General features: G+C 44.8%; 1 protein-coding gene across 1 annotated transcript in view; it reads right to left on the bottom strand.

The window, feature by feature from the left end:
* The window catches only part of GRK3 (G protein-coupled receptor kinase 3), a 183,471-nt gene that overhangs the window by 50,509 nt on the left and 105,479 nt on the right, over positions 1 to 27,483 (bottom strand). Inside the window, exons 5-13 of the mRNA XM_031948769.1 lie at positions 27,171 to 27,245; positions 23,246 to 23,307; positions 19,594 to 19,645; positions 18,137 to 18,228; positions 16,768 to 16,867; positions 7,458 to 7,536; positions 4,327 to 4,457; positions 2,498 to 2,592; positions 1,878 to 2,233 (exon numbers count right to left, since the gene is read on the bottom strand). Coding sequence (XP_031804629.1) covers positions 1,878 to 2,233; positions 2,498 to 2,592; positions 4,327 to 4,457; positions 7,458 to 7,536; positions 16,768 to 16,867; positions 18,137 to 18,228; positions 19,594 to 19,645; positions 23,246 to 23,307; positions 27,171 to 27,245 — 1,042 coding nt within the window. The remainder of the gene's footprint in view (positions 1 to 1,877; positions 2,234 to 2,497; positions 2,593 to 4,326; positions 4,458 to 7,457; positions 7,537 to 16,767; positions 16,868 to 18,136; positions 18,229 to 19,593; positions 19,646 to 23,245; positions 23,308 to 27,170; positions 27,246 to 27,483) is intronic.

The following is a 27,483-nucleotide window of genomic DNA, read 5'->3' as shown; positions in this document are numbered from 1 at the left end:
CAAGGGTGTCCGGTCTGGACCCAATGACCACAAAACACCACAAAAATGGCAGCATGGCAGCCCTAGGGCAGAGAGCTTGTCCTTAAGTGTCAGGGACAGGTGGTGCTGGGCGAGCACAGGAGAGGCCGCAGAGCAGAGCGGGTGGAAAGCTGGCCCAGAGCAGTCACTTCAACGCTCGGCAGCCACGGCGCCCTCCAGGACTCTGGGGCAGAGGGGATGCTAACCAGAACTCCGAGCAGGTTCTTCCCTGGGAGTTTCTTACACAAATGAGGGGGCCTCAGACCACGGGACCCCTACTTCCCTCTCCATGGATGAGCATGAGCTCACAATGGGGGCTAAACGTGTGACAACTGGGGGGAAACTGTGCAACAGGAGTGAGCCCCAGCCCCCTGGCTCCAGGCGAGCCCACCATCCATTCTGCCATGGGCCTCTCCCAGACAGAGATGGAACAGAAATAGAGGAAAAGCAAACAAGCCAAGTGGGAGAATAGGTCTGGGAGCAAAGCGAGAGTTCAAAAGGATTTTAATCTATAAATCATGCTCATAGCTCCCCTATAGCTACCAATTCCTAAATATCAGTAACCCAGATATTTAAAGGGAAAGCCCCAGATAACATGACAAGCGTTGCCAGGGGCCTGGCCCCCGGGGGAGCCTCCCTGGTACGTGTAGGGCTCCGCAGGCACCACCTTGGCTGGCACTCACGCCGGCCTGCCTGCGCAGGAGCCAAAGCTCTCCCCACGGACTGAAGGAGGGCACGTGGCCTGATCCCCCAGACCCACACCACTTGCTACCACCAGAAGACTCCTACAGCACAAGCCGAGTCCCTGCCCAAGCCTCCCGGGACCTCTGGCACCTGACAAAGGCCCCTTGGGGCCACCTTCTCCAGACCGCCCCATGCCTGGACGCTCCCTCACTACTCTGTTTGTACGTAACTGATGGACGGATGACAGGAAAAGACATTGATTAAGGGCTCAGAGTGAAGGGTCCCCATTAGCCTCTGGGCTCCTGGAGAGCAGAGGCTGACCCCGTGTCAGGCACACAGCAAGTGTGCTGGTTCCTCAACCTCTCTCCCTACTCCATCTTGCCTTAGTAGGTTTATCCAGCTCTACCTCCGGCATTCTGCCCCGCAGCCCCCTGCCTCCCGGCCTGGCTCGCCCTAAGCCCCCTCGAGCTCCACCTTGTGCTGCTCAGAATCCTCTCTGATCCCTAAGAGCCGAGGTCTCCTACTGACATGAGCAGCTATTACACACTCTGCACGTGCTTGTTTGTCTCCCATGAAACCTGCGCTCTCTGGGGACAGGAACTGTTTCTCCATCTATATGCCCAGTGACTGTCCTGGCGGGGGTTGAGTGACTGATGAATCCAAGTGCCCAGATCATATATGAGTATTCTGTGCCCTGTCAGAATCTGCACCTGGCTCTTTGGACTCCGAGTGCACCGTTCCACCACACTCTCACGTGAATCATCATCTCCATAACTGACGTTCACATTGTCCGGTCATGATCTCTCTGAAGGCCCAGTGACCCTGAGAAGGGCAGCAGACCCACGCCCGTCCCTTGTGATACACGTGTGAACAAGCCCAGGCACATATATGTGCAGATGTGTGTGTGTGCATGTACATATGCACATATACAGGTTCGTGTGCGTTTGTATCGATTTCCCCGGCACCAAAGCCCACAAATCACCTTATAATCCAGCTTCTAACACACAGAGAACTCAGAGTCAGCATCTAGTCTGAGGGAGGGAACCAGCCTGGAAGCAGCATGGCCCTGACCCGGAGGCCAGAACAAGCAGGCCCCACAATCGTCAGACCCCATGGTGATACCCGGCCGGCAACCCCCAGGACTGAGCCAAACAGGCCCCTCCCTCTTCCCTCACTGAACTGACTTCGAGCAGAGAGCCCGTGCCCGCTCCCCAGGAGGAGCTCGTGGGTGGCAGGAAAGTGGAAGTGAACGCCAGGAGAGGCCCAGGGCCCTGGGATTCTCCGCATTTGTGCCATCCCTCTCGAAGGCAGAGAAAGTGCCACCGGACCTAGTGTTTTTCCCACACCACGAATGCCAGGTGGGCTCTCTCTGCAGAGCGACGCTGCACCCGCTGGTGCTGAGGAGGTCCCGGATTGGTGAGCACAGGGCCCCTCCCCGAGGCCCATCACAACCGAGCCGAGCACTAGCGGTGACAGAACCGGCGAGCTCTGGGGGGGTGGCCATTCTCGAGCTGGGACACAGCCTGGGGGCCTAAGGAAGCAGGCGGGGGAGACAGGCAGGCACCCACCCCCAGACCCACATTCAAGGCCTTTGGGTTTGAGTAAAATACATTTCTTTTAATACAAAACAAAACCTCTAATGGAATGTCTACCTCAAGCCAAGGTTATGCAGCATTTTAAAAATTACACGATGTCACAAGTAAAAAAAAGGTTTCAAACATGGGCCGCTGGAATTCCGCTGTAGAAAAGCAGGATTTGTTATTAATCAGAGAGCAGATGAGTCTGTGATACTTACACACTAGCATGCGGTTTCTTTTTGGAAAAATCGCAGGCAAGCCCAAGATCTGATATCCTCACGTGTCCGTATTCATCCAAAAGGATATTTGCAGGCTAGATACAAATACAGAAAGCAACACTTATATACCCTCGCCAGCCAGGGAGCGTATCAGGGTGTGGCGTGATGGGGCTCCCTCATGACCGGGTTCCCAGGAAAGTTCTTGATAAAGGGCGACTAGAACAACTAGCCCTGCCATCCAGAAAGGAGCCGGCCTCCCTTCGGTCTCCTACACGAGGAGAAATGCAAAGAAAGGGCCGGCCTTTACAAGGGCATCAACCTTTGTGAAGAGCTTCCTATACGTTCCACCTTGTGCCCGAACCCACAAAACTATGTGGGGAATGGAGCAGAGGGGCCGTTTTATTCCCATTTTCCAGATGAAGGCCTCAAGTAGGTTCCCAAATGTATTTCTAGCCACAAAGTTAATCAACGTTGGAGGCAGGATTTGAAGTCTCACAAATTGCAGCAGTTTCTCTTATTCGTGGCCGTATCTGCCTCAGTGGACTGAGGGGCTTCCCCACAACCTGAATGTTTGTTAAACCAATTCAGAAGATAAAGTGGCACCTGGCTTGGGGGAGGGGGGGAGGAGAAGCCCCATCTATCTGGCCTGGCTTTCCTTCAGGGGGCAACCAGAGTGAGGGGCAGGAGGCAAATGCCCCAAACCACACCCATTCTTCCATGTACAAACTATATCTTACAAGAGGTCAGTGACTCACTTTGAGCCTCAGAGTCTCTCCTGTGAAATGAGGAGACCCGACTCCATGATCTAAAAGTTCCCCATCTCATTTTTTATTTCTTCTCCTGGTATAGCACCGCTAGTTTGGGGGGAAAACGTTTGGCAAGACAAAGAGCAACAAAATTTTCAATTCCTGAGGGTCAATAATCATGTTCTTTTTTGCACATACTACAGTGAGGGACTCCTGAGAGTGATGGCACAAATGGCACCTCCCAAACATTGAGGAAATACAATTACAGGGAAAAGGACTCAAGATTATGCCTTCATTCCTAACAAAGGCAAAACACTGGGTTAGCAATCACTCATTGATCCATTAAATCACTGGAACAGATAGTCGGGTAGAATGGCTGGCTTTCTGGTGGGAAAGGATATAGTAACTTCAAATTGGCTCACAATTAATGATGGAAAAAAACTATCTCTTTCTTCTATAAAGATTACATTGGGCTGGGGGGCAGACTGTCTGCCAGGGAACTACTACTACCAGGGAATGACCAGCTGAATACTGCTCAGGATAATACCACATGATTATCAATAATCCTTCGCAGTGAGAATAAAATTTCAGTGTAAATTAATTCATAGTCCTGAAAAATCTTCAAAATCAATAAGGTAAAATGTCTACTAGATACCTGTTAGGGATCTAAGTGAGAAAAAAAGGGACTTTTTAGAGTAAGACGGTCTAGCATAAGCCCCTTCTTTGAGGGAAGAGAAAATGGGGATTCAGAAAGTAGTCATTGCTAGGTCAAAGTGACATGTGGAGCACAGCGCCTGAGATGCCGGCAGAGCTCCTGGCGGCTGCAACGGCCCCCCAGGCAAGGGCACTGGCCGGCCACCCTGGTGTGACTCCCTTAGTGGCCATTATGTTTCTGGCAATGACACGTCTGAACGAAGCGCATCGGCTGCCCCGGAACGTCCCCTTTAGAAGGTCATCGTCAAAAAGCATTTCCGTGCTCCCCAGGACCCTCCCCGCCCAGTGGATCTGACCAACGCTGCTTGGGCGTCACACCCCAGATATTGGGCAGGCCATGTAAGTGAATCAGAGTTTTTAGAGAATTACCTTCAAATCTCTGTAAACCACAAAACGGTTGTGCATGTGCTCTAAGCCCAGGATGATTTCGGCAGCATAGAACTTCATTTCCTTCTCCGAAAACACCCCATGCTGTGAGAGGTGATAGTGCAAGTCTCCCCCTAAAAGCAGAGGCAGAAGGTCACTCAGAGGGCTTGGATGGAGAGGAAGTACCAACAGCCAGAGTCCAACGGCCCCGCCACCATGAGAAAACCCCATGCCGAGCCAATCTGTGACTCCCAAATAGGAGAATGTGCTTCTTAAAAAGAGAATCAATCGCTGACTGAGAAGCACCTCTAGGCTACATGCCAGAAGCTGCGCCCTGGGGAAGCAGACCCTGCCCTCACGAAGCTTATGCTCTCCCTGGGGAAACAGCTCCAACAGGTCCTAGTCTAGACAAAAGCACAAAAAGTCACTACAAATTACTTGGAAGGGCAGACACTAACTAGTCAATGGGCTTCCTGGAGGAGGCGGCATTGAACGGAGCTCTGAAAGGAGGAGGCAATTCTGAGACAGAGCAGACAACAACGTTCTTTCGGGCCAAGGGACAGCCTGTCCAAAGGTACAGAAGTGAGAAAAGTGAGACAGAGCTGTTCGTCTGAGCAGCCCATTCAAAAAGAGACGCAAGAGACACGAATACAGCCAGAAGACTCCTCAGGGGCACTGAGAAAAACAAGTCATTCCTGACACAGACTGGCAGTGGAATAAATGTTACCATCTTTAGACTGCTCTGGTTACTTCAGGCAGATGAAAAAAAAATCAACTAATCTTATGTCACATTATAGAGACTAAGTATGACACTGATCAGTTTTCAGAAAAAGGAAGTCCACGTGAGCAACACAATCATCATTCTGGCTGACTTACAGGAATTAATGTGTTCTTTTGGAGAATTTACAAATTACTTTTCTTCTCTATTCTCTTTTCATATCAAGGCATATATTTCTATGAAAAAATCTAGTCAATTCCCCAAATGATTCATAAAAAAAAAAAAAATCCCAATTTCTTCCACCGGTTTCAGGTTCTGCTTCCCCCTTCTCAATCCCTGGCTGGCGAAACCCCCAGTGGAAGCTGAGCTCTTGGTCACACAACACTTCACTGTCTGATCATCTCTGATGTCTACAAGTGACTGTGTTCCTTCTTTCCTCATAGCTCTCCTTTGCTCTGTCTGACTTCTGCTCACTACCAAACTGCCCTGGACCTTTAGTAGGGGCTCCCCTTCCTTTTTTACTCCTCCAAAATCAACTCCTCAAAGTATCCCCATATGTGTGTGTATTTGTGTGTGTGTGGGGGGGGTGTGTATTAGGCACCAAGGATGTTTGGTGAATTGAATAATCCAAAATATAATAAACCATCAATTAATATATAGAAGCTGTATGGGTTCACTGCCTTTTTTTTTTAGTGGGGTAGAAACATTCTTTATGGGAGATCCTTTCTTTTTAAGCTGTCTAATGAGTGAGATCAGTAAACCTAATGGTCTTTTGGTCATCTCTTTGGTCAGATAAGCCCAAGGGTTAGCAAAAGGGAAAGCAAGAGAAAGCTGGCAGAATAAACTGGCTGAAGAAATATCTGTCTCATGGAATTCATTCTAAATCATTCATTCAAGGACCATTCTCACTCTCACTAATATGGGGAGAAACCCACACTGACAAGAAGATATATTCTACAAAGTGGGTTTTCAATATTTTCTCCTATTAGCTGATTTTTCTGGTCATTTGTCTTTTGGAAAGAGCTGAATGTCAAGGACAAAATCTAACTAATGTTCTCACTTAAGTAGATTCCTATTCATCAGTTTTATCAGGTATAATTTTGTAAAAATTGTTTTCAAACACTGAATTATTGCGGTAGGGAGAAGAGTGCAGAAAAAAATTTTAAATATGCTATTTTATCTAAAATTTGAAGTATAAGGCAAGACTGAATAGTGGAGAGTGTAGGACCCAAGTCCTGACTCCCGAATCAGGAACACCTGTGCTCAAACGCGACCCCAGAGACTTTCTAGCTGTGTGACTTGGGCAAGTCATTTAACCTCTTTGTTAGTGTTTTCTCATCTGTAAATCGAGCTGCTTGGACTGGATGACGTCTTGAGTCCCTGCCACTTATAAGGCTCTGGTTCTTTCAACACTAATCCCGTGATCCAGCTGGAGCCAGGGCGGTTTTAATTGTCTGCCTGACTTTCTCCTGATAAGTCTCCGTCCCATTGCTCCTCAGTTTCCCACCTTAGCCTGTCACCCACACCCCACCCCCAGCCTCATTAGCTCCCAGGGGGTTACCTGCCTTGTGACTATTCAGCCCTGCTCTCCCCTGGGCCTCCGTCCTCTGCCCACTGGACATCACAAACCAGTCACACTCGGCAGGCCCACAACTGAACTCCTTTACTTTCCCCTCATTTCCAAACGCCTCTGTTAGCACCCAGGGCACCCCCACCTTTCGGTCTCCCAGCCTCATCCTTGGCTTCTGGCCTGACTCAGGCAGCTGCCACCTCTCCCATCGGAGCCTCCCTTCCTGCTCACAAGCACTGCCTCGGTCAGGCTCCCTTTGCTTCTGGATGGGATCTCTCCCACAGCCTCCCACTGGTCGGTCCCCCTGCCTTGGCCCTTCCCTCACACTGCTGCTAAACGTTTAAGTTTCCCTTCACTAGGGCATGGACCACATCAACACCCGACTCAGTCAACTCCAATGGCCTCAAACACCAAGTCTTCGGTCTGGCTTACACTTCCAACCTGGTTTCAAATTCTTGCCAGTGTCCCTGGATCAGTCTCCACATGCTTTCCTTTCCACGTCGTGAGTTTTTCTGCTCCTCGCACCAACTCTCCCTTTCCCACCTCTGCACCTTTGCCCCGGCCATCCCCCGTCCTCAGCCAGAAGCAGCCGGAGCCCTGGCTTGGGCGCGAAGCCATTCCTGCCTCCCTCCTCCCCATCTGCCAGTGCCCTCCATGCCCGTCTGCCTTGTACCGATTTGCAGCCACGCTGTCTCCCCTGTAAAGACCGTGAGCTCCTCTCGGGTGGGGAAAGCCTGAGGCTCGGGGTGTGCCCCCAGTGCCCCACGGGGCAGTGCGTGCACGCTGAAGGAGCCCCCAGGCCCAGATCCCGGCCCCCTGCCTCTGTCTCCCCTCTGCCCTGCTTACCATTCATCAGGTCCAGGATGAAGCACAGCTTGTCGGGGGTGTGGAAGGCATAGGTCATGCACACAATGAAAGGGCAGTCCTGAGGGTTCAAAATAAGCCCAAAGGTTAGCAAAGGGAAAGCGAGAGAAAGCTGGCAGCACAAACTGGCTGAAGAAGCTTCTAACTGCCTCTCCCGCTGCTGGTCTCCGTCCTGCGTAGACGGCTCCTAGAGGCCACCATCCCAGGGACCCACAAGCGCTTTCCTCCACCGGGCGCCAGGCCTCGGGACCCATGGCTGAGAATTAGCAGAGCCGGCCCTGGGGCCCAAGGCTCTGCCTCGGGATGCCTGCTCTTCCCAAGCCGGGCTGCCCTTGGGTACGGGATTTAGGGCCTGTCCATGTGGGCACATGTGTCCATATCAAGGGAGCAGAACGACTTTGAGAAGGGCCAGTGTTTCTCTTAAAGTTTGGAAAATGGAGCCAAATTCACTCTACATCTTTTTGAAAAAAACACAATTAAAATTGAAAGAAATTTCATATCCACATGACCACAAGCCCATCACCTGAACCCGAGCCAATATTCCTTAGAAAGTTACCCTCAGACTGAAGCCAGTTCCGATGGTCTCATGACGAAGAGAGCCATCTACACCCAGAGGGACTAAGAACTGAGTGTGGATCACAACGTAGCATTCTCACTCTTTTTGTTGTTGTTTGCTTGCATTTTGTTTTCTTATTCATGTTTCCTTTTTAATTTGTTCTTTCTTGTACAGCAAGATAATTGTACACATATGTTTACACATATTGGACTTAACATATATTTTAACATCTAAAACATATATTGGATTGCCTGCTATCTAGAGGAGGGGTGGGGGAAAGGAAGGGAAAATTTGGGACGCAAGGCTATGCAAGGGTCAATGCTAAAAAATTATCCGTACGTGTGTTTTAAAAATAAAAAGCTTTAATAATAAAAAATATTTTTTAAAAAAGAAAATTTATCTAACATGTAAAGACCACAGATGGCTTATCTTGTTTTATTGATGCTGTTTCTTTTTTAGTACTTTAGACATGAGTGCCAAAAAGCTGAGCGTTGCCAGCTTTTCTTGGGGGCCCTGACTATCAGGTATCAGCATGGCTATTCAGCTCTCCATTTTCTAGTAACCTAGAATTTCCTAGTAACTCCTTAGAATTACTACACAAAGAATGATACCACTGGCATTGCTCTTATTTTGAAACACTAAGGCTAATAATAGGATAATAATTTGATAAGTGGATTATAGAGTTGCAAACCACAGCCCAGACATGTACTGTCAAATTGAGGCACTGAAGGAGAAAAAAAAAAATCAATTACCAAAAAATTGAGTGGGAATGTTTTAGATCTAGACCCTTAAAAACAGGATTCAAAAATCATGGAATTGAGAACTGAACAGGAGTTTACTACTTCAGTACTTCTGTTTTACAGATAAGTAAGCTGAGGTTGAGAGAGATGATGTGAAATGATATTCACAATGTCACAGAAGCAAAAGACCCCGGAATCGAGATTTGAACAGGGTCTGCCAGCCCCCAATGCCAGCTGAATGCCAAAAATGGGTTGAATGACAGCTAGTTTAGAAACAGAGATATATATTTGGGGTAGAACAAGTTCCTGCACTTCTACTACAAATGCTATATCTGCTGTGTATTCAAATGTAATTAGGTTCCAAGAATCATTTACACACCAAAAGGTCAGAAGAAGGATGTAGCTTTAATTTCCAAGATGGTAATATCAAAGATATTTAAAACAGTAAGTTGATGAGGAGCTAATTATTTAAGAAGAAAAGGTCTTCAAAATTAAGAAAACAAAGCTATAACCTAACTAATTAGCACTCCTGATACTCTCCTTCCCAAAATCCTGTTTTATTTCTTTTGCAGATTTATGTCTGTACCAACTATCCAACTTGAACGCCTTAAGAGAGGGAATATTTCACTTTGCCTTTATAAAGACAGTGCCTAGAATAGTACTTGGCACTACCAATTAAGTGCTAAATAAATGCTTTTGGATTGATTCACTGAACAAGTATGTTTGGGCTTAGAAAAGTTCAAGGGCTCACTCATTTCTTTTTAAGTAGGAGGGTAAAAATGTGTTGCTTTCAAAGATGAGTATCTATCCCTTAGAGGAGGGGAAAGAGAAAGAGGAATAATCGCATTTGACTAGAACAAGCACAGTTTTCTGACCCTTTTCACATTATCTTGGTTGTCACAGATTGGGTAAGCAGCATTATTCCCCTTTAACAGATGAAGCATCTCTGGCCTCAACTTTGGGACTAAATGTATTCACAACCAGGGGAAGCAATGTTCTAAATCACTAATAAAAAGAGAAACAAAACCACTCTCAGATTTAAGTCTTACCCTAAACTCAGGCAAAAATGATAACGGTCACTATTGGAGGAGCTGTGGGATACATTGTTGGTGGAGCTGTGAAATGGTACAAACATTTCAGAAGAAAATGTGGAATTATACAAATAAAGTGACTAAAATATTCATATCCTTTGACTCAGAGACTACATTATACTGGACTTGTATCGCAAGGAAGTCATCAATAAGAATAAAGGTCCCAAATACTCCATAATATTTAGAGGAGCCCTTTTTGTGACAGCTAAGAATTGGAAACAAGTAGATGCTCATTGATTGGGAAATGGTTAAACTAACTGTGATACGTGAATATGTTGCTATTTCTCAGGCATTTTAGTTGTATCCAATTCTCCATGACCCCATTTGGGGTTTTCTTGGCCAAGATACTGGAGTGGTTTGCCATTCCTTCTCCAGTTCCCTTTACAGATGCGGAAACTGAGGTAAGCAGGGTTAAATCACCTGCCTACATATGAATAACAACAATACAAGAAATGATGTGCGAGGAAGAAACCCGAAGAGATCTCTGTGAACGGATGCAGAGTGAAGTTGGCAGAGGTAAGGAAACAACCCTCGGACACGCCCTCTCTGTGTGATCTTGGCCAAGAGCTCTGTGACTCTCAGCAGTACCGTGGGCTGCCGGGAAAATGCCGACCTGCATAGATGGAGAGACTTTCCTCTCCCGGGAGTTCTGACACCAGGAAAATCACAGGTCCAGTCCCTGTCTCTCTTTATGGAGAAATAGCTTAAAAGGAGCATGCAACCATAGTACAAGCTATGTAACTAGCATGAACAGTCCAGCGTGCCAATAACGAAGATCTAGCGGGCCTTCAATGACCAGACAGAAGAAGGCACCCTTAACCTCTCCCTTCACGGAGATGGGGGGGCCACAGGTGACACACATGACCCATTTCAGACTTTTTCAATGTATCAGTCAGTTGTGCTGATTTTTTTTCTAGCTAAAAGATGCTATTTATCCCATTAGATGGATCCCTAGGAAGGGGCAGGAGAGTACGTCAGTTAACTAGGCTGATAAACAGAAATACCAATGAAAACTTTTTTTTAAAGACCCATGAACCCAAAGTCAAACAGCAAGTAATGGACAGAAAGACTCGGGCCTTGAACAAAGCCTGTTCTTCTGACTTCCTGTTCAGGGATCATATGTTAGAAGTTGAAGGAAAGCATCAGGAAGGAAAGTGGACCCTAGGACAGTATCAGGAGAGCTGGCCAGGGAGGCTGATGGCCTGGCGCCAGCTGCAGGACTCCTTCGTCTCACTGGGGCAGGGAATGGGGACTTCCAGCTCTACCTTGGGGAGGTCCGTTTGGTTCTATGCTTTCAGAATAAGAATAATGCTTTTTATTTTAGAGTGTGGGTCTGAATGTGGGGGTCACAAAAAGTAGGGCAACAGTAGAAGATTTTTGAATGCAATGACTAGAAATTAATTCAGAATGAAACAGGTAATGAGTCCACGGGGTTTCTGGCAGTGCTTGCCAGTGCTGTTTCACTCAACTTCATCGCAGCCATGTTTCTGGACACATAACATGCTCGCCTTGCACTGTGCACGCGCAAATGCTGCCAGAAACAGCTCCGCTCAGAATCTGAGACGGGGTTGTATAAAAATCTCTCAGGCAAAAGGGGTCACGAGTAGAGACAACTTAAGAAGTCCTGTCCTAGGGCTTCCCTGTCACCCTATTCTAGCTGTCTTTAATGTGACCTATGCCTTTTAACTCGCTAGCAGAATGTTTCATATAGCAAAATATTTTTAGATCATTCACATGTTGTTTCTAATCATTTCAGGTGGGTTGATGGCACAAACTTGAGCCCCAGCATTTTGATAACAACTATCATAGCAACAAAAGCAGATCTGTAATTTCAATACAAAAAATTATTTAGGAGATTTTTATAGCTACAATTGCACTTATAATTTCCTTTGCTCAAACAATAGCTAAAACATTGCTTTTATGTACATATTTTTTTTTCAGGCTCTTATTATCTCTCCCTCCTACTTTCCTCCTTCCCCTGAATAATTTTTAAAAGGAGGGAGAACCTTCCAAATAAATATGCATCATCCAGTAAAACATGCAGGTCTGATAGTATGGAAAACAGCAAATTTCCATTTCATTTTATTAAAACATGAAGAAAAAGAGTGATCTTCCCAGCAGGCCTTGTATAATACAGCAAATCCTCCAAGGATCACATCCAAACACTTAGTTAAATTCAAATCTCTGAGCTTAGCCTGATCTAACAGTTCTCCATGAGTAATCTAGCAGAAAAAATATAAATTTCAATTACCAAAAAAATAGCTTGCAGAAAAATAATGAGGAGCCAACTTCTTAGATCATTTTAGGTTACATTAAGAAAATCCCTATTTCACGGGCAACAAGGAAATGACTGGTTATAAATTATTCACATTCAGATTTTTGTTCTGAACAATTCTCCAAGGTACATGTAAAGGCTGCTGCCTGTGGTCATGATTTGACAGAATAAAAGTAGGAGAAATCCCACTTTTGTTCTATCAGCAGAAGGCAAAATAACTACACTATAGAGAACTGGTCTCAAATTTGAATAAAGGGATTGTAAGCAGGATTTACATTCTGCTGACCACATAGCCATCCTGTACCCAGAGAGTCAACTCAACTTCAAATTAATTTCAATAAAACTTTTCCCTCTGATTTATGTAGAAAATGACTTCATTTTGTATATTTCCCATAAGAAAAATAAGCTTGTATTATGGTTGCATGTTCCTTTCAAGCTATTTCTCCATAAAGAGAGACAGGGACTGGACATGTGATTTTCCTAGTGTCAGAACTCCCGGGAGAGGAAAGTCTCTCCATCTATGCAGGTCGGCATTTTCCCTGCAGCCCACAGTACTGCTAAGAGTCACACAGAGTTCTCATCCAAGATCACACAGAGAGGGTGTGTTAGAATCAGAACTCTGACCCAGGTCTTGTGGGCTCCAGGACAGCTCTCTATTCATTGTGAGATGCTACACTCAGAGACTCCAAAGTCTGCTCCATGTTCCTTCTGAGGGACAGCACAGGTGTGATATCATGTCATCTATCACTCTGAGAGGCTTCTACAACCCATCCAAAGCCAAGGGTCCAACCAAGAGAGAGCCAAGTGTGACACGGCTAGACGTTGGGCAAGAGCTGGCCCTGGCCAACAAGTCAGAAGTGCTGGGCCTGGAATCGGGGTAAGCGGGAGTGGGACTCCCACCAGTTCTAGGAACTCCCACCAGTTCTAGAAGCATTCGTTAAGTGCCCAAGACAGATGCCAAAACTTCATCCACTCATGGAGCAAACCATCTAATGAAGTCGGGGGATGCCGTGTACCCGGATAAGTAAAATGAAGTACACACAAAACAGACCCCACCAAAGTAGGTGAGAAACAGAACTAACAGCTGAGGACATCTGGGAAGATCTCTTGGAAGAGCTGGTACAAGAACTGAGCCTCAAAGGGAGCCGGGGGGCAAAGATGTCATCCAGCTTCCAAACCTGATTTAGCTGGGTAAGTACAGGCAGAGCCAAATCTCTCCAAGTTAAGAGTTTTCTCATCTGTACAGTCAGTATAAACTACTTGTAGTAATTGTAGTGACCTGCAGTTGTACCTGATGTGTGACATCATGTGGCTGTGAGGGTCAAATGAAAGTGTGGATAAGGTATGTATGTGGGGGGTGCACTGTTTGTGTTGTTATTCCTCTTAGTGTTTTTATTTTAACCAACCTTCTCACCACAAACAAAACAAGGGGATATAAAATTTGGGAAGAAATAGAAAGATCTTTCTAATCACTGTCCAATGTATTTCTGTAATCCAGAAAACAAAATCCCTTGGCTGGCTGTGCAAAAGCATAGCCTTTTAGTAACATTATAGGCCCAGATTCACATTTTGGGAGTTCATTAGTATAACACTTCAAGGATTGGTCTATGATTCCTTTTTTTTCCTCCTCAATAGGATTGTATTTTTCCAAATACACATAGTTTCCCTGCCTCCTTTCCCTCTTTCCTTCCCCAAGACAGCAAGCAATCTGATATATGTTAGAATGGACAATAGTTTTAAACATATTACCATATTTGTTATATTGTATTAAAAAAATGAGAACAGAGGGGAAAAAAAACCATAAGAAAAGGCAAACAAACAACAACAAAAAGGTGAGAATACTAGGCTCTGCTCCACATTCAGCCTCCATAGTTCTCCTTCTGGATGCAGATGGCATCTTCCATGCAAGTCTACTAGAACTGTCCTGGATCACCGCACTGCTGAGAAGTGTAAGTATTATATTTGAGCATCCGTTGCTGTGTGCAATGCGCTCCCAGTTCTGCTCTCTTCACCCAGCATCAGCTCATGTCAGTTTTTTCAGGCGTTTCTGAAATCAGCCTGCTCATCATTTCTTACAGAACAGCATTCCATTACCTTTGTGGGCCATAACTTGTTCTGCCATCCCCCCACTGCTGGACACCTACACAGTTTCCCATTCCTTGCCACCACAAATGTTCTTGCACACTTTTATGCTCTCTTTGGGATACAGACCCAGTAGTGCTGGGTCTGGAATTGAGGGTTTCTTACCCTGTCAAACCTCATTCCCCGCCAAACCAGGCACAGCTTACGTCAGTTTCAAGTTCCCATGAAGACACAAGGACACCTAAACACCTTCCTGAACACCTAAAGTAGTAGCGGTGCTTGTTAAGGAGCAAACTCCTCTCTAACTACAGGCGGCCGAACCTGTGGTCACAACCAAAGGCGGCTGGAGCCTTCTCGAATCAAAGGTGAAAAGACACAATATAATACAATTACCCACTTCTCTATAGTGTACACTACACTCGCTGGAAGGGCAACACACATGCAGGAGGAGTTTGCTGTGAAGTTGCTCCAGAGAAGGCAGATTTAGAATTAGAATTGGATTGATCCCAGATACGAACAAAACACAGTCACACTTTTGTACTTGCCAGACTTCTGACACTCTCTACCATGGAGAAGACAGTCTCCAAACCAGGAAATAAAAACTTCCATGACCCCAACCTCTCCAAAGCCCACAAATGCCTAGAAACAGATGCCCTCCTCTGTTCCACAAGGGAGGTCAGGGGCTCCCCATTCACCGGGCAGTGTAAATAGAAAGTGCCTAATTCACCCCTGCGTGTGAAAGGCATTGTGGGTACATGCAGAGGTGGCCCTGAGTCAAATGGACTCAGCCCCAGTTCTCCCCGACCTGCAATATGTGACCCTGGGCAAGGCCCCAAGTCTCCATGTGACTCTAAGTCCAAGAGGAGATGCCACTGTGTGTGGTCAGGAGAAGTGTCCTCCCCAAAGACGTCCCCACGGGGGTGACCTTCCAGGTCAGGATTAAAAAAGAGAAAAAGGCAACCCAGATTGGCCTAGCTGTTCATCACTGGGGACAATTCACACGAGTGATAAAGGCTTGGGAGCAGTGGGGACCATGACTCTGCCAGAGAGAGAGTCTCACTGACAGCAGCAAGAGAGGAAGAGTGTTGGCCAAGGAGAAAAGGAAGAAACCCCAAGAGACAAGCCGAGGCAGCTCAAGTCATTGAGTGCAGGGGTAAAAACAGTCCCAGGGGTCTGAAGAGTCTGAGGGAAATGACAGTCTAGAAAAAGGTCTGGTGTTTATAATCACGGCCTGGAATCAATGACCAAAAAAATATATCCCTTGTTTACAAAGGCAGGACTTGATCATTTACATTTTTTCCAAAAAAAGTTGTTCCTATTCAAACTTTGTGTTTAAATAGATTTTTCACTAAACTAGGAAATTCCTTCAGTTAAAATGCTTCATTTTCCAGTGCTACAAGATTAGCTGGTATTATCATTAATAAGAATAACAAAATACATATTATTTACTGTGAGGCTGGCCCTGCATTGAGCATTTCACAAATATCACTTCATTTGATCTTCCCAACAAACCTGGGATGGAGGTGCTCTTATTAACCCCATTTTACAGATGAAACCAAAAGAAACAAGGTCAAGTGACTTGCCCAGAGTCACACCGTTAGGAAAGCCTACGGCTGAATTTGAACTCGGTTACTTCAGGCTCAACACTAGCACCGGGGAGCTGCCAAATGGAAGATTCTGAGACTTGGGGAGGTGAAATGATTTACACCATAACCCACACATGCCGGCCAGGGGAGTCCTCTGGGACCATGTCTACAGCTCTGTTGTTGCTTCTGACCTTCCCATTACCCAGCTAGGAAGAAAGCTGTTCCATGTCTCTCTCTCAGTTTCTCCATCTGTCAAGGGAGAGAGGTGATCTTAACGACCTCTAAGATCCCTATTAACTGTAAGAAGCTACTGGCTCTAAAATATGTGAGAGATAGAGACAAACAAAGACAGAGGAGGCACCTTAAAGTTCCATAAAAACGGGTCTTGAATTTCTTCAATAAAATTTATTTTATAGTTTCTCTTCTGAGTAAACCCACAACAGGAACTCAGCAAAGTCTCACACTAACCATTAAGCCACTTGAAATCAGCTGACGTATTGTCGTGGTTGAACCAAAATGATCCAAAAGGTTCAACTTTTCAAAGAGTAATCAAAAACAATTCTTAACAGAACGTTATTGTGCTGTAAGACACAATGAATGTGAAGAACTCAGATCAATTTGGGAAGGTCTGTAGGAACTGATGCAAAACAAACCAAGCAGAACCAGAAAGCCATTTTAGACAATGACTCCCGGGATGCCCCATGGAATGGAAAACCACTATGAAAGCCACCTGAAATCTGGTTGGTGCCACATTCAAGCAAGACTCAAGGCCCCCCCCCCTTCCCCCCATTATGCAGCAGTAGGAGGAGGCCCCAAAAGGAGATGCCAAGGAGACAAAAAAAAGAAAAGAATCATTTCACTGAGCTCCCTTCAGTGCACTAACCAAAGCCATCATGGTCTGCGTTCTTACAAGTAACTGTGCAGGCGGAAGTGGGCAAGCCACGATTAGAGAGCATACTTACCCCCGTGCTGACAAGAGACAACATGATCCTCTCGTTTAAAGCCAAGGTTTCTCCTTGTTTCATCTTGATCCTCTTTTTATCTAAGCATTTCATTGCGTACCTAGAAACACAAATATTTCTGAATAGTCTGGAGAGCCAAGTTCTCTTCCGATGAACGGAATGAACACAATACTAAATTTGGTTTGAGAAATACCTGGGACGTTAGCAGCTGAATGCCACAAGTGACAGTCTTTTTTTTTGTCTTTATTACATTACAGAAATAGTCATGAAACAAATTAATCAATTTTTACACTAGAGATTTTTCTACTGAATATGGCATACAAACAAAAACTTAGTTGGGAACAAGCACAGAAAATCCAGGCCACAACAGGCCTCCCATAAATACTTGTCAATGAATATTGCACAAATATAAGGGATCAGGATGAGGGTTCTTAGAACATCGTTTCTTGTCTCCCCTCTCAGGCCACAGTAATGAGGACAGAGATTGAGACTGATCTAAACTTTACTCTTCTTCTCATTCTTGAGCGCCATATTCTGAACACAAGATACCCTTAATAGGGTTTATGGAATGCAGAAATGGATGACCTTGGAAAGGAGGAAAATTGGGAGGAAATTCTTTTTTGTACTTGGGCGACTGTTTTTTAGATTTGTCTCGGCCCCTTTTCCTAGACAGTAAGGTCCCTGGGAGCAGGTAGGGCTCATGACCAATGTGACTTTTCTCATCCTTTAAGCTTTCTACATGGGCACCATCTAGTACATATCTGGTGAACTGAAATGAACTGAGAAAGTGGAAAACAAGCCTCCATTTCTAATGGTGCCCAATTGGAAAGTTAAGTATCAGTTTCCCCTTATTCCCAGGGAGTAATTATACTTAGAACAATAACTTTATGAGTAAAGACCTAACTTTCTTAGAGTCCTATGGGAAGGGTCTTTATGCTCAGGAAGGGCACTGCTGGGAGTGCCCGTGCAGATCACCGCCCCTCCAGGATTTGGTACGTGGTTCAGGAAGGCCGTTCAGGTCAGAGCTGCCAGCTCCCCGCCTGGTCAACCTCTCTCCACAGGGCCTGGCTAGTCACCCATCGTCAGCCCTCCAACTGTCACTGGGCCTGCCCCCAAAGCTTTTCGAGTTCCAGAGGCCTGACCAGGGCGGGGACTGGGCTTGGCTGGCAATGGCCCTGACGAGCCCAGGTCACTTCCACCCAGCGATGAGACACGGAAGGTCTAGTGAAGATACTTGGGCAAAAATAGCTAAGGTAACGCAACTCTTTCCAACTGAGAGGCTAGAGTACGTCCGTCCTCCTTTACAGACCTTATACGCTACTGAGAGTTGGAATTCAATATTTCCACTGAAGCCATTTAAAGAGCTTACATTTTTCCAGTGTCAGCTTTTCTGCAACCATATACTTCACCAAATCCTCCTCGGCCGATAATCCTATGTACACTGAAATCATTCATGGTCAACTGTGAATTCAAAAATAACAGGCATTTCATTTCACTTTATTTTTTTCCCAAGATCTCACACAGATTCAGACTATCGTGAGTGGTCGCTCGCTCCGGCGAAGGGGGCTTCCGTTAGCCTCGCCGAGGGCCCCAAGCACTCCGATTCCCAAGTCCAAGGATGGAGAGACCTCCACATACTCCCCCTTCCTTTGCCTCTTCCAAAGTAAATGAAGCACAAGGAAAGGAGAAGCAAATGTGAAGACCACACAATACGAGGTCACGGGAGCCCGGCTCGGGGGTCACAGGCCCAGAAGAAGGAGTGACGTGCCCAGGGCCCCAGAGGAAGGAAGCCTCGTGGGGGACGCTCAGGGACCATCCTAGTCGTTGGCTCGGAATTCTGCCTGCAGGCTGGACAGCGAGGAGGTCACACTGCCAGTGGAGCTGCCAGCTCTAGAGGAGAGACAAAGCGCCTGCTGGGGCCGGGGACAGACAAAGGGCCTGGGGCCCACATGGGGGGGGGGGGCCCTCTCTGGCCCTGCCATGAGACAGGGCGCAAGGAAGGGCCAGGGCTTACTGTGGACTTGTGGGGGTGAATTTAAACCTAAGCCAGGGGGACCCCTGGACAGCCCATGAAATTAACCTGGCTGTTCCTCGGGGGCTACACAATCGTGTATGGTGGCTGAGGCCCCGGGAAGCGGGGCAGGGACGGGCCCAGCAGGCAGGCGCTTTGTCCGACATCCTGGCAGCAAGGGCACCGAGAGGAGAGGTCTTTGGAGCACACTTACACAAGGACAAATAAGAAGCCTGCTCTCACTCACTCTCACCTCGGCTCAAGGAAAGGGGAGGACACAGGACAGGGAGCGGAGGGGCCCACTCTGTGCCCTTTCCCCGAACAAAGGAGGTCTCAAAGGGTCGACATTGCAAAGAAACAGAAGACGCAAACTAATCAGCCTGTAGGCAGACAGCATTGTAAAGCACTCACTACGTGCCAGGCTCAGAGCTCTGGGGAGACAGACACAAGCGGAGAGACAGACAGTTTCGGCCCTCAAGGAGCTTACCTTGTGACAGAGGAAGAAAGCACAAAAAGGGGGACTGACCACAGGGGAGGGGCAGGGGAGGAACAGCAGAGACTGAGCTGAGCTTCCCGTTCTAAAAAATCTTTGCATTCTTGGAAATCACTTGATGAATCAGCAATATAACCCTAGGAGGCTGTTTAAGGATCCACCGTCCCATTTGGTGAAACAGGCCCATAATAATAAGTTGGTCTTGTTCACAGAAGGAAAAGCAATGGAGTATTATCAGAATTTCATATGATAGACAGAGAAAGAAGGACAAGGGAGGAAGGGAGGCAAGGAAGGCGAGAGACATGATCACACAATTACTTACATGGATATTTAGCTCTACATTTTTCCACTGACAATATCTAGTGAACTTGTCACTAAAAAAGAATGAAGTTAAAGTAATTATTGGAAAGTTACATTTCTTATCATTTAACTTATTTATTTCCTAAATTCACAGAGTAACTTTAAAAAATAAGTAACCCTACAATAAGGAACAACTGATGCATTACTCGGTATCCAGAATGGCCGGACCCCTTCCCAGTTCGCTTAACCAGTGCAAAAGCGTTTCCGCTTTTCTACAATCATCCCAATGGGGGCTTTTGAGCATCTCTGGCTATTTCCCTGAAACAGTTGTTCTGAGATGTATTTCTCTTCTGACTAGTAACCTGGCACGTTATTTTACGTAACTCTTAAAAGGATGTAATTCTTCTAAGAACTGCTTGCTTACGTATTCTGAGCCCTCCCCTGCCGGGGAACGGGGCTGGTTGTAGGGATGTGGTAGCTGCTGAGCTATCTCAGCTACCAAACCCTCATCAGAATTATTTAATACAAAGAATTTTTCCCCATTTAACTTCTTTCCTTTAGACCCTCCTTGTCCTGATTTTATTCATGAAAAAAAAAAAACTTTTCAATTTCACATAACTCTTCACTTCTATCTTTCGACAGCGGGATGACACCATCATACACAAAGCATGGGGGCCCGGAGTCGGGAAGACCAGAGTTCAAGTCTGGCCTCAAACACTTACTAGCCATGTGACCCTCAGCAATCTGAGGTCACCTCAATCTGCCTCAGTTTCCTCAGGGTGAAATGTGGATAATGACAGCATCTACTTGCCAACTGTTTTGAGTATCTAATGAGATATAATTATGAAGCACTTAGTATAGTGTCTGGCACAAAATGAGTGTTATAGAAATGTTAGCTTTTATTATGATTTTTTGTTGTTGTTATTTGTTTATTTGATTAAGAATTTTCTCTCTGGTCATACATCAATCAATATTTATTTATTTAAAAAATTTATAAAAGTAATGAAAGATGCTTGACCTGGTTCTCATCCAAAATTTTTAGGTTTGACTTTTAATATTTAGTTCTATTTTGAGCTTCCTCCTGAATATGGTCTGTGGTGTTGGTCTAAACCTAGATTCTATAAAACTGCTTCCTAGTTCTGTCAGTTGCCAAAAAGAGAACTCTTTTGTTGTATAATCAATATTTTGGAATGTGATTTTCTTTTGGCTTTTTTTTTTTCTTGCCCAGTGTGTTCCACTCTCCTACTTTTCCATTTTTTAAAGCAGTACTAAATAAAACTCGATGATTATTGCTTTATTTTATCTTTTGAGAGCTATAAGTACTATTCTTTCTTCATTCCTACTTTTTTTCATCACTTCCTTAAGCATAACTTTTTAATATGCAAATTTCCTCAACATTTTTCCATATTTTGCCTTAATCTCTAGGATTTTATTTCCTAACCTAGATTAGAATATTTTCTGAATTTCTTCTTTTGATGCTCACATGCCATAGTAATAAAAATGATCTAAATAAAGACATACTTGTAGGATAAAAATAATAAGACTAGAAATCAGACACTCAGATAACTAATATTACACCAAAATTATTCATTTTTAATTTCACTTAATAATAAGGCTCTTCATTTGTAAGATTAAAATGATAATAACCTTAATTATCTGCCTACTTCATCAGAATCTTCTAATGGCCCAGTGTTTTGAAAGGGGTAAATTATGCTTTGTTTTAATGATATGCAAATGAAAAAGGCTCTAAATCCTAAATTCCCTCCTGGGGGAAGGAGGGAGAGAAAGGACAGTGGGATTTTGTCCTGGACACCAAATTTAAAGTGCCAATGATAGTACTTGACAAGAACTTGAGTGCAACCATAAGCAAGGACAAGGAGAGTAGGATACAACAAGTCAAGGGCTTCCCTGCTCCCTCCCATGACCTCTCCTTCTGGACTGCCAGAGTCTCCGAGGGCTAGGCCCATGGCTGTCTATCTGTCTGCACAGGGGAGACAGTTCCAAGGTGTGCAGTATGACTGTTATTCTTCCTTAGCTGAATGAGTCTTAACTAGATGGTTTGAGAGCACTTTGCCTGCTATTTATCAAAGGGCAGAACTTCTAGTCAACATGCTTACTCTTTGGGGAGCCCCCTGGGAACAAGGGTATCAGCTTGTGCCCTACAAGTGGAACCAATGCTGAACAAGTGCTTATCACAGACATATAACTACTAGCCCAGAGCCAACATGGGGAGGGGGGGGGGAGTGGAGAAGGAACCTAACTGTCTTTAAGTATGTGCACTGGATGGGTTCTGTTTGCCAGCAGGAATCAGAAAAGGCTACATTTCAGCTTGATTAGGGGAAAGCCCCAGAGACCGGGTACCCATGGCTGTGCACGTGGGAAAGCGATGGGTCTCATCCTGTTTGTGGTCTGGGGACCTACGGGCAGAAGGCAGCTCAGGGGGCGCCCAGTGCAGCCCCTTTATTTTAGAGCTGAGAAAGCTGTTCGCCAGGGAGGGAAGGGGTTGTAAAGGCCGGGAAGAGGCCCTCACAGCCCAGAGCCGAAGCTCTCACCACTCGGCCACACAGACTCCGGGATGGGTCATTTCTATCCAATGGTAAGATTGTAGGGAGGTCTCCACAGTCAGGTTTCTGCTACTACCACATGAGGAAAAGGATCATTTTGCAGTAAATGGTATTAAGAACATCTCATGAAATCCTACAGAATGCAGAACAAATGAGCATCCCTTTGCATCTGTGACTTCCTGGGGAATGAGAGATGGGCTCGTGCCCGAATGTTGCTCACAACAGCCCCGTTAGGCAGGACAAGGACCGGGCCTTTGGGAAGGATGAACAAAATGGGGCTCACACAGGTTAAGCAGCCCTGCCTGTGTTCAGAGGCAGGGTTTGTGTCCATCTCTTGTGACTTCTGACTAAAGGCTGAACACTGGCAATGGGGCAGGGTTCTATGTGACTTTCCTGGGCATGGATTACAGAGAAAGGGATGTTTCATGAGAAGGCACCTTTAGTTCTGGCCACTGGGGGAGCAGAGATCTTTCTCCTCACATCTGTAAGAAACTGGGAAAAACTCCTAGATCAACCATCTCATAGACACAGGCAAGGAGCAAGGTGAGATTTCAAATGAATAGAAAGCATCTTAGCAGCAGCAGCAGCAGCAAAAGGCAAATCAAGTAAGTATTCATCTACTGACAAACATCAGAGGCCTCTCAGGATGAGACGCTGGGTTAAGCATTAGCTGTTAATTGTATCAAGATTCCTGAAAAGGCATTGGCTTGTGTCCTTGAATGTAATAACCATAATGACTCATTTAGGGATTAGGAGATCCACTGAACACCTTAAATTAAGTCTAGTGAAGGAAAATCCAAAATGTCAGAAAATTTATGGGGTCACATTAGCATTAAAAAAAATGGATTCCCCTCAGGCCTTTTTTTTTTTTTTTTAAAGTATTAGCTCCCTTGGCTGAGCCTTTAATGTTAGACAGATTAACTACTTGACAGAGAGAAGGAAACAGTAAACAGTTATACACTTAACACAATTAAGGTCTTGATAATTAGATCAACTCTAACATTACAATACTAATCAATAAGAAATTTCAAACAAGTTTTGGAAACACAGATATTGCATAAATTGAGGTACAGCTTCATAGGACAGCACTTCATATTCAGCTTTTCATACCTTTCAATATATTTTTGAAATATGTTGCCCCGAAGACTATCGCAAATTTCTTCTATGTATGGCTGAAAAGGATCAAAAAAGAAATTCCATACAATGTGAATTGAAGCAAAATAAAATGACCACATATGGAGGAGCCTGTACCACTGACCCTGAGATTAAAATCTGGAACTTGATATACATATATATGTGCTCATACATGCATAGACACATACAACTAATGCTTGAATTTAATTGATTGACGAGAATCATAGAAAGTTTGATTGGAAGGGGATCCTCGGCACCTTCTGATCTTGAGCTCATGTGACAGATGAGAAAAAGAAGAGGTCACGCCCAGAATCATAAAGATTCTGGTGGCAAAGCGAGGCCAGGTCTCCTGGCTTCCACCCTGGTGTTCTTGCAACTACACTGAATACAGTCTTCCTTGCCAATTGATTATAAAGAAAACCAGCACACTCCTATAAGATGTTTTTCCTCTGCTTTCTGGTTTGACATCCATTCTCTTATTATAAATGCAAAGTGAAAACTAAGATTCTTGCCAACCTCTTCCCAGAATCACTCTATTCCACAATGTATTAAATATAGGAAGGGCCTGACCGGGAGTTATGGAGGGGGGGGTGCTGTGTGCAAAGGCACTGCTCACAGAGCCTCCGAGGTCATCCTCGGACCCTGCAAGGGGCAGCCCAAACAGCAGGAGCCTCCCTAGACCTTGTGTCAGTTATAGAAGAACAGGACAGCATTTTCAAGGCAGAGGGCTGGAGCACCAGTCCCTTCTGCACCATTTAACCTTTGCTCAAAGACCACAAGAGCCGATCACCTCCCAAAACAACCTGTTCTGCTTCTGGGAGTAGGAGATGTCTAGGTTGGGAGGAACATGAAGAGTTATCCTTGAATAATCTAACAGATGAGAAGCTTGGGGCCCAGAAAGGACCAACACAGGACAGCTTCATGGTAATGAGAGAGGATCATTTGGCTTCCTCTTCCAGTGCTCTTACCCAAAAGATCCGTGAAGGAAGCAGAAATCTCTAAATCAGAGACTATTCATCTGGGTCAGAGAAGCTTTTATCTTGCTAACTATTTGGATATAACCAGTTTCCTTTGTAATCCTGAATATTTTATTTTATATATTGAAAGATATGATTTTAAAAAGGGGCCCATGCCTTCCCCAGACTCCCAAAGGAAGATACAACACAAAAAGCTCCGAATCTGCTCTAAACAATCTCCTAAAAGCATCTACGATATCCAACCGACTAGGTCTTCTTAACCTGAGCCAATCAGAAAAGCCAAGGAGACACTTCTAGGTGTCCAGCTGATTCTGTTCAAGAGAAAAGACTTGAAATCAGGAAAACTCCTCTGAATGAATTCAGATACCGTATAGGACACTTGCTGTGTGCAAGTCGCTTCAATTTCCCTATCTGCACAGCGAGCTGGAGAAGGAAATGGCAGACTAATCTAGTGGGGTCATGTAGAGCTAGACCGAAATGACTGACCAACACTAAACTCCACAAAGTTATCTGTGGTTCTCTAAAGACTTCTTAAAGTCAGAACTGTAGCTTCATTTGTGCCCAGGGGAAAAGCCCAGGACACACCAGGGAGGTCCACAGTGACAGGGGGCCATGTGGTAGAGCCACAATTCCAGGATTCTCACTGTGTTGTTCAACAACAAAACTAAGCAAAGTCAGAACATCACAGATCAGTTTTCCTTCCTCCCTTAACCTGTGGACAGGGACATCAATTCGTGGCTGACCAACAGGTTTCATTTTTCATGGGACAATTCTACCCGAATATAACAAGAACCTTCCCAAGTATAACTCGATCCACTCTACACATCCTAAAAGAGTGGTGAGTGGGGTCATCTCTCACCTGGCTGTCTCTCTAACTTTTCTTCCTTGTGCCAGGATGCTCCTTACTGGGCTCTCCAGCACCCTCTGTCCCCCTGGTTGGAGGGGGGCCGGGAACTCCAAGCTAGGAAGCTCCTCGTGTCCCATCTGGCTGCTTACTCTGGGGTTTGTGCTGAACTCCTCCACCACGTACACTATGCCCTTCCCCTAACCACCACTATTCAGCTTCTTTCTGTGTGCCATGTTCTGCCATTAAAATGTAAACTTTTTGAGGCTGGGGCTATTTTTTTTTCTTTTATATTCTTTCATATCCACAGCATTTAGCACAGTGTCTGGCATATGGAGGATCTTAATAAATGCTGACAGATTGCCTGATCCAAACCTCAGTGGAGAGATGAATAGAGCATTTCCTCACAGAGCCATCAATCTAAAGTCAGTGAGAACTTGAAAATGATCTATCTAAAATGATCTAACGTAAGGTCTATTAGTGATGTTGTGGGAGAAGATACATATGTACAACACTCAACCAACCAGTAAAAGAGTGAAAAGTGGAATAAAATCACTTAAGAAGACATCAAAATTGACTTAAATTCAGGCCTCCCCCAATGCAAACCAATCAGTTTATGTATGCAGACAAAGCCCCATCAAAGCATTCAGTCTTCTTGAGCTAGAAAAACAAATCCAAAGCTGGTCCTGCTTCCTAACAACATAAAAATCGAATGAACACCCTCTATATCTTACTGTATGGAACTTCCACTATTAAGTTCATCATGAAAATAATAATAGGAAATCACAATGGGAAAAGACATTGAACCAACTCACCTCACTCTGTAAAGATCATCACTGGTCCCAGGTAAGACCATGAGTATCTTTTTTTTAGCTTTCCCACTCATAAGAATCACAATATGACTTAATGATAGTCTCTCAATCTTTTTTTTTTTTTTTTTAAATAATTCAGAGAAACCACAAAGGGCCCATTATTCAGTTGAGAGTGCTGACTATTTGCCACTGTATTTTCTATGGAAAATACAGGGATGGAAAAAAGCTTGGGGGGGGGGGGGGAAGAAAAGGGGAATTCTTAATACTTAAGATTAACAAACACATTATGATTGAAAATTCCAAATCTGACCTTCCCAAAAGCAACACTTTCTACAAAAGTACCCTCATGTTCACAGATAGGATAATGAGAGGTAACTTAAACCAAGGCTCCTTTAAGGAACAAACAAAAGAGCTGAGACAGGTCCAAGTGTGGTGCTCTCTACAACACAAAATTCAAGAAAACCAATCTTATTTCAATTGGGATGTGGTGTTTAATGCAAGTTTCAATAGCAATCAGCCATCCAACAAGGAAAGGGGAGGTCACAACAATTCGCATCAGAAAAAGACTTATTCAAAGTTTTAGTAGAAAAAAGCATGATCTAAGCCACAACTCTCAGGGTAAACGTCAATTAACGGAAAGTGTGACTAAGACACACCCTAGGTTTTTGAACCCCCAATACGTCTTTTTTACTTCGCCAATATAAAAACAAAATTTTTCTAAAAACATTTATATAAAATTCTATCTTGACTATTTCTTTTTCAAAAAACAAAGAAATCTATATTAGAGAAAATTCTTCATTTGGAACTTTAGCTGCTACATCATACTTCAGTTGGAACTCTTGATACTCTGAGACATTTGGATTTCCTCAGTGTTTGCTCTCCTTCCCTGAAAGGAAGGTCTCTGCTCCTTCTAGGAGTTAGAGAGTTGGGGGAGCTTGGCTATGGCAGTGAAGCCTGGTTCTTTGAAGAGCAAATGCATAGTCTGATATTGAAAACATACCAGAAAATATGCCAGCTCAGGGGAAGAAACCAGAAGTCACCCGCACTCTGGGACATCCAACAACAACCCAAGGCCTTCTCCCAATGAGGATGACACAGCACAGGAGGAAAATAGTGGAAGAATTTAAAAAAAACAAACTGATTTTACAGTAATCTTTGTTACCTGATGAAATCTAGCTGGAGGTAAATTCCTCTGGCAAATACAGGCAAAGACCTTTTCTAAGTTGATACAAATTAAGGACATTTATCCTAAAAAGGTTCAATCTTACCTGAAAAAGGTTTGAGGGCACTTTTTTCTTGGCTAGATGAGTTTGTACATGGTCTACAGCTTGCTTTGAGAATACCTTTTAAAAAATTAAGAACAATGATTTTTTTTCACACCAAAATGAAAAACAATTCTTTGAAACAGATCACTCTACAATTACAGCTAATTAAGAGTTTCAAACCCTGTACAATCTCTTTTACCAACGAGGATCCAATAATGCTCAATTTTGCCATTTGGGGTACCTTTGTTATGTAATTCCTACACAAACACTTGGAAGACAGCAGGTGTCTGCTGGTACTTGTAGCCTAACAAGATAG

This window comes from Sarcophilus harrisii, chromosome 1 (genome assembly GCF_902635505.1).
Source record: "Sarcophilus harrisii chromosome 1, mSarHar1.11, whole genome shotgun sequence".
Lineage (NCBI taxonomy): Eukaryota > Metazoa > Chordata > Mammalia > Dasyuromorphia > Dasyuridae > Sarcophilus > Sarcophilus harrisii.
Note: the sequence above shows the minus strand (reverse complement) of the source record. Positions and strands in the feature narration are given on the sequence as shown.